The following is a 7,471-nucleotide window of genomic DNA, read 5'->3' as shown; positions in this document are numbered from 1 at the left end:
ACTCACCTTGAGCTGAAGAGCTGAGGGACAGCACCCAGGCCCAGAGTTCAAGCTCCACAACCAACAACAAAAAAAAGAATAGTAAGAAGTGGCAAGAAACATCTGTTATTAGGGTATTTGTATTTTCTCTAAAGTTTACATCTAACATTTTTAAAAAAAGTTTGGTTTTAAAGAAGTTTCTTAATTATCTGTATGCTAGCCTAATAATTGATGTATAACTTTTATTTTCATATCATAAAAATATATTATACCTTAATGTAAACTAAATAGTGTATATTTTGGACATTTATTGAGAATTTTGTCTTTAAAACCTAGAGCAATGGAACTATTAAGGGTAAAAGGTCAAAGATCCTGGTCTGTTGGACTGTCAGTGGCTGACCTGGTTGACAGCATTGTGAACAATAAAAAGAAAGTACACTCTGTGTCAGTTTTCGCAAAGGTAACAGTTACTCTCACTCTTGTATTCTGACCTTTTCTATTAATAATGTAAAACCAGCAAATGTGCTATTCAAACTCTTATCTAGGTATCTTTAGTATCATTATCCTGTTATCTATGGAAATTCTAGACTTCTGCTCAGTTTCTCTCTCACTTCATAATTTTCAAGATTCCTCAAGAGGTGTTTATATGGGGGCTGGGAAGTTGGCTCAGTGGTAGAGCGCTTGCCTTGCATGTCTGAGGCCCTGGGTTCGATTCCTCAGCACCACATAAGAAAAAAGCCGGAAGTGGTGCTGTAGCTCAAGTGGTAGAGCACTAGCCTTGAACTGAAGAGCTGAGGGACAGCGCCCAGGCCCAGAGTTCAGGCCCCACGACCGGACCCAAAAAAAAAAAAAGAAGTGTTTACATGACCTGAACTTCTGGTTGTCTTTTGTCACTTTAGCCTACAAACTCACCCTGATTGATGTGCTAGCTGGCCTAAGCTGGTTATTAGTCTACTCCAGTTTATTTTTGTCACATTATTCAGGATATAAATTCTGTAAAGGACATCTAAAATGAGGTACAAATGTTTAGTCAAATATTTTTGTAAATTTAGAATTTTCCAGCACGGAAATACAATGTGGAAAGAAAAGTTATTATATTTGTCAGGTACTGGTAGCTTATACCTGTAAGCCTAGCTTTTAACTCAGGAAGCTGAGATCTGAGAATTGGGGTTCAAAGCCAGCCTTGGCAGGAAAGTTCACAAGACTTTTAATTCCAGTTAACCATCAAAAAGCCAGAAGTGGAGTTGTGGCTCAAGTAGTAGAGAATTAGCCTCTAGCAAAAAGACTAAGGGGCAGCTCTCAGCCTCTGAGTTCAAGCCCCAGGACTGGCACAATAGCAACAAAAAAGTTACCGTATTTGACTATCCAGAACACCTACTCTGCCCACTCCCCAAGAAATTCTGACCACTTATTTTTCTTAGCTCTCAACCTGCTTTTAACGCACATTGCAGACAGCCTGCTTACCTACCTATAAAGGGAATACCTTGACCAAGTTCTTCCCATGTCTCAAAAATTTTCTGAAGTTATTATTTGAGTTTAAGAAATAAGTAAGTAGATGGGCACCCATGGTTCATGCCTGTAATCCTAGCTACTCAGAACGCTGAGATCTAAAGATTGCAATTCAAAGACAGACTGGGCTGGAAAGTCCATGAGACTCTTATCTTCAGTTAACTTCCAGAAAACCAGAAGTGGTACTGTGGTTCATAGTGGTAGAGACAAAAAGCTCAGGGATAGCTCCCAGGCACTGAGTTCAAACCCCATGACCAACTGAAAAAAAACAATTGGTAAACCAGGCCCTGAGTTCAAGCCCCATGACCAACTGAAAAAAAAAAAATTGGTAAATAAAGTTAGACATGGTAGTACATAACTATGAATCTTGTGATGAGAGCCTAAGGCAAGAGAATCTCAGATCCAATGCCAGCTTCATAATGAGTTTAAGGCCAGCCTGGATTACATAGCAAGACTGTTTAAATGTATGAAATGAATGGTGAAAATTATATTGTATTACTTTTTAGAATGATTAATCTATTATAATCCCTACTCTTTTCATCTCAGGGATATTACGATATACATAGTGAAGTGTTTTTAAGTCTGCCTTGCATCCTTGGAGCCACTGGCGTATCTGAAGTGATCAGAAACACAGTGAAAGAAGACACAGTAGCTGAGAAACTGCAAAGCAGTGCATCCACAATCCATGGTCTCCAACAACAGTTAAAACTTTGATTCTCAAGTATAGTTACCTAAGGAAGAAAGGTCATTTAATTTTGCCAGCACAGATAAGTTTGAGAAATTCTGTATCTTTACTTATCCTTGCTTGGTTAAAATAGACGGTTTCTTGGTAGCTTTCTAATTTGAGTCTTTAAAAAGTTCAAGTTAAAAATCTAATTTCCTTTTGGATTCTTTTTTTTTTTTTTTTTTTGTCGGTCATGGGGCTTGAACTCTGGGCCTGAGCGCTGTCCCTCAGCTCTTCAGCTCAAGGCAAGTGCTCTACTACTTGAGCCACAGTGCCACTTCCAGTTTTCTAGTGGTTTATTGGAGATAAGAGTCTCACAGACTTTTCTGCCTGGGCTGGCTTTGAACCATGATCCTCAGATATCAGCCTCCTGAGTAGCTAGGATTACAGTGAGCCACCGGCACCCGGCGCTTTGGGGTTCTTGATGTAACAATTCTGTTCTTTAAACCTACAACAGAGATTACTATTATTCTTCAGTGTACATAATTTTGAATTGTATATCCTAAACTCAAGCACATTTAGCACTTTGGAAATACCTTGTAAGAAATAAATTTTAAACAACTGCTCTTTGACATTTATAATAAACATAAAGCAGAAAGGTCAGAATGGGCCTTACTTATAAAATCAAGACTAGGTACACATTCCAAATATTCACAGCTTATGGTATTAGTTTTTTTGTTTTTTTTTTTTTTTTGCAGAATCCAGTTGGCAAAGTGTTTTATTTTTCACTCTTCAAATGATTCATTAACTACCAAAAGCTAGAAAAGAGAGACTAGCAGAGTGACTCAAATGGTAGAGCAAACTTGCTCAGCAAGCATAAAGCTCTGAGGTTAAACCCCAGTACATCTAAAAACAAAAATTTATCAAAAATAATTTATTATTATTATTATTTATACTGGGGCTTGAACGTCAGGACTTTGACCTCTCCCTTAGCTTTTTCTGATCACAGCTGACACTTTACCTCTTGGGCCATAACTTTATTCCCTTCTTTTGTCTGCCGGGCTGGCTTTGAATAATGATCCCATTTCTCAGTACCCTGAGTACTATGATCATAGATGTCAGCCCCTGGTGCTTAGAAAAGAATCTTATATTTACTTTTAAATAATTAAAGGCTCTGTATATCTATTTAAATAGTAAAATAATAAAAATACAAAGTTTTAAATTTAAAATACTAAAAATACATTTCAACATATAAAGAAAACATTACATACAATTTAATTTCTAGTGGAATTATTTTTCTGAAATGTTATATTACATCTTCCTAGGATGTTTAAGATTTCCATGTCACAAACTATGGTATTAGTAAAAGCATAGAGAAATGTATATTTTAATGGACAAATAAATAACAAACCATTTATTAGGTCAAAATATGAAGTTTTCATGAAAAGCCATTGGTATTAAGGGAAAAGAGGTTGAATGGACTGGTGTTTCTGAACAAATCTTTTAATCATTGCAGAAGAAATCACTTAGCATACATATACTTTACTGGTAGGACAATAATATTTTTGTATGTGAAAGATACCATGTTGGTACTGTTGTGATACACAACTATTTTAGCAGCTAAATCAGTAATTTTCTGTGCCAGGCATTGTGATTAGTGGTTTATTTATTGTAGCCTCAAAATAATCCACTGAGGAAGGCACTATTACCATCATTACTTTATTAAGTAGAATGTTGAGGTTTAGTAACTACAATCTTATGGCTTTTAAAGGACACTACATATCCATACAACCTCAACTTTGTAGACACCAAAAAGGGGAAAAAGTCCTAACAGCCAATGATCATCACAAGACCCAAAAGTTGGGGATTTGAGTACTATGAAAGTTTCATTCTCTGTAGTAACTTTTTTTTTTTAATTTTAATTTTTTGCCAGTCTTGGGGCTTGAACTCTTGGCCTGGGTGCTGTTCCTGAGCTCTCTTTTATTCAAGGCCAGTGCTCTACCACTTGAGCCACAGTGCTACTTCCAGCTTTTTTGAGTAGTTTATTGGAGATAGTTTCATGGACTTTCCTGCCCAGGCTGGCTTTTAACTGCAATCCTCAGATCCTGGCCTTCTGAGTAGTTAGGACCACAGGTGTAACAGCACGTGGCATATATAGTGGCTTACTTTAAAAAAAAAAAAAGTGTTTGGAAAGATTCTCTGTCTTATGGGATATATCCTCAGCAAATAGTGGATGGGATATATACTGACGCCAATGTTTATTTGTAATCATTTAGCTAATACTTAATAGGAGTTATTACAAAGCAGGTACAAATGATGAACGTGTCTGGACTAGATACAAACCCTCTGGTGCTTATAAGCTAGTATAAGAAAGAAAAATAGACTGTGAGAAACACAGTCATCAAATTTCACAAATAAATGTACAGCTGCAAATATAGTAAGTACTGTGAAGAAGTCCAACATGTTTTAGAGGCATACAATAAGTAAATCCAAATCTGGCCATGATAATAGAAGCCAAATGGGTTGTCAATGACACATGTATCCTAGGTAGAAAGGAAATAATCTAATGTTTACTTAGTAGTAGATAGTGATAATGGTGATCAGCAGATGGAATTTCATATACCTTGTTTAAGAAAGCTGAAAATTAATAGCTTGGAAAGGTTCCCAGATTTAACTGGATAAAGACCATACACATTTGTGCCCAGTGTATATAAATAAGGATAGCGCACCTGCCTAACATGCCCAAAGCCTTGGGTTTGTTCCCAGCACTGGAAGAAAAAAAAAAAGACAAATGGTAGTTAGAAATTGGATACATTCTTAAATCTGATTTCTAATGAACAATTGCAAAATAGTTACAATAGACTTGCCAAAAATTGATTATCTGAATGGAACATTTCAATACAGTATATTTCTTGAACACCTACTGTTTCTCCAAGTATTGTGTTAGAATTTGAATATTTGAAGATGAGTAATAGTCCTCACTCTCTGGAAGGCCAAGAAATAGAAGCAATACTCTGTATCAGACATATGCTTAAGTACATTAACAATTATGTTGCAAGTTCACTGTGATAAGGAAGTGACCATTGCCACCATCAGTTAACTTTTTCCCAAAATCATGCAGTGCCTCTTATGATTTTTAGTGGGACTTGGGTTAAAATGTTTCTCTGAAACTACAGAAGATATATATTTTTATTTTGCAATTTGCATTGTTTTCTTTAAATGTCAAGAATAAACTTGATTTAAAAATGACCTAATGATGCCTGATTTCTTTAGTGTTTTCGTATGATTCACACAGCACTCAGAACATTTAATTATTTCATTTTAAGCAGCCTGTATACAAAATGAAAAGACCAGCTTTTATCACTTTTTTTCCCCATGAATGTATGACCCTTTTTCCTTCGCCTCCCCCGTTAATAGGATTACAAACATATGCTATTATGCCTGGCTAAGAAAACTTTATAAGAAATCTATTACTTAGCACTCCTCCAATTCACAAAAGCAGAACTGCAGTAATTGAAGGTACTTATAAGTATGCTGTGGCTTTAAGAACATTTTGAAAACCATGTTTTGTTTTGTTTTGGGGGGGGGAGTTGCTGTTGTGGGGCCTGAACTCTGGGCCTGAGTGCTGTCCCTCAGCTCTTTAGTTCAAGGCTAGCGCTCTACCACTTGAGTCACAGCGCCACTTCCGGCTTTTTTCTTTTTTGCTTATGTGGTGCTGAGGAATCGAACCCAGGGCCTCCGGCATGCAAGGCAAGTGCTCTACCGCTGAGCCAACTTCCCAGCCCCGAAAACCATGTTTTTAAGCAGGCAAAAAACTGCAGGGGCCAGGCGTTGGTGGCTCATGCCTGTAATTAATCCTAGCTACTCAGGAGGCTGATAACTGAGAATCGCTGTTCAAAGCCAGCCTAGGCAGAAAAGTCCGTGAGACATTGATCTCCAATTAACCACCAGAAAACCGGAAGTAATGCTGTGGCTCTGGTGGTGGAGCGCTATCCTTGAGCTGAAAAGCTCAGGGACAGCACCCAGACCTAGAGTTCAAGCCCCATGACTGACAAAAAACAAAAACAAAAAAAAAGCACTGCAAGGGCAGTAGACTAATCTTTTGTTTTAACTAACAGATTAGAAATAACTTTATAGAATTAACTTATCTAATGATGATACCTGTTGGGTTAGCCTGTGTGTGTGTATTTATGATTAGTCTTCTATATGCTTTTAATTAGGGCCCTTCGTGTATATGACCTCCACTTAGATGCTAACTTCTAAGAGAATCAGTGCCATAGCCTTATTCTCACTAGAGCTATAATCCATTCACATCATCAAACCTAAGACTAATCACGTAGTGAGCCTTTACTTGAACGGGAATTTCACTTACGTACTGTACGAAGGCAATGAAGATAGGAAAAAAAGGTTGTCTTCAAGGACCTGTCTTGGAAGGTGGTCAGGCTAGGACACAGATAGAAGGCAACGTAGAATGCAGCCTGCCTGTTTTTGTATCTGGGCACACACATGTGTTTTGAGGAAAAGGTTATCTTGGAGAAGACATAGGGCTTGGCATCCTGAGAAAAGCTTCCAACCCTTTGCCCTTGCCAACGTAGGATGTTAAGACTTTCAAACTCGAAAGACAAATCTGATCATCAGAGAACGCTTGCGCATGATCTAATGCAGATCCTGTTAGAACTGGGAAACACTTCAGTCCGCACTACAAGTGCAGTTGCCCATGTCATTGTCCCTAGGACAAGTCCGTGCGAACAGCCCCGCCGGCCCAGCTGCTTCACGTGAACGAAGGCTCTCCAGAAAGCCCCGCCGGCTTCCCCTACACCTGCCCCTCTTACCCGGCCCAGAATCCCGCTCCTTAGAACCAGCCTGCCCTACGCTTTAGGCTCCACTCTGATTTGCCAGCTAGCCGCAGGACAGGAGCGGACGGGGGTCCGAACACCCACCAAGCCCCGCTCGTCCCGCTGCGTTCGGTTACCACCCATCTCGGCCGGACCTCGGGCCCGGAAGTGACGTAAGGGAAGCGGAAGTGCCGCGATGGTGCTGACTTCCTGTTGTGAGAGGTGGGGGGTGGGGGGCAGGCCGCTCGGCTGGCGATTGTCTGGGGCGGCCTGGGACGGCCCCGCAGCGGCTGACCCTCTGCCTGCGGGGACGGGAGTCGTGAGGAGGCCGTCATGGCGGTGTCAGAGAGCCAGCTCAAGAAAATGGTGTCCAAGGTGAGGCCGCGTCGTGCTCGCGGCCCCGCGCGTGCCCACCGCTCCCTTCCGCCCCCGACCCGGGGACCTGTCCAGCCCCACCGGCCTCCCCAGCGGGCCGGAAGCCGCG

At 40.0% G+C, this 7,471-nt stretch overlaps 2 protein-coding genes across 2 annotated transcripts in view; both read left to right on the top strand.

The window, feature by feature from the left end:
• The window catches only part of Uevld (UEV and lactate/malate dehyrogenase domains), a 46,604-nt gene extending 44,235 nt beyond the window's left edge, over positions 1 to 2,369 (top strand). The window contains exons 12-13 of the mRNA XM_013019532.1: positions 295 to 439; positions 2,035 to 2,369. Coding sequence (XP_012874986.1) covers positions 295 to 439; positions 2,035 to 2,202 — 313 coding nt within the window. The 3' untranslated portion in view covers positions 2,203 to 2,369. The remainder of the gene's footprint in view (positions 1 to 294; positions 440 to 2,034) is intronic.
• Positions 2,370 to 7,166: 4,797 nt separating this feature from the next.
• Tsg101 (tumor susceptibility 101) overlaps positions 7,167 to 7,471 on the top strand; it is a 28,588-nt gene continuing 28,283 nt past the window's right edge. Inside the window, exon 1 of the mRNA XM_013019658.1 lies at positions 7,167 to 7,362. Within this exon, the coding sequence (XP_012875112.1) occupies positions 7,321 to 7,362 (42 nt within the window). The 5' untranslated portion in view covers positions 7,167 to 7,320. The remainder of the gene's footprint in view (positions 7,363 to 7,471) is intronic.

The sequence above is a fragment of the Dipodomys ordii genome, unplaced genomic scaffold (genome assembly GCF_000151885.1).
Source record: "Dipodomys ordii isolate 6190 unplaced genomic scaffold, Dord_2.0 Scaffold46, whole genome shotgun sequence".
NCBI lineage: Eukaryota > Metazoa > Chordata > Mammalia > Rodentia > Heteromyidae > Dipodomys > Dipodomys ordii.
This window is presented reverse-complemented; position numbering and strand designations above follow the sequence as displayed.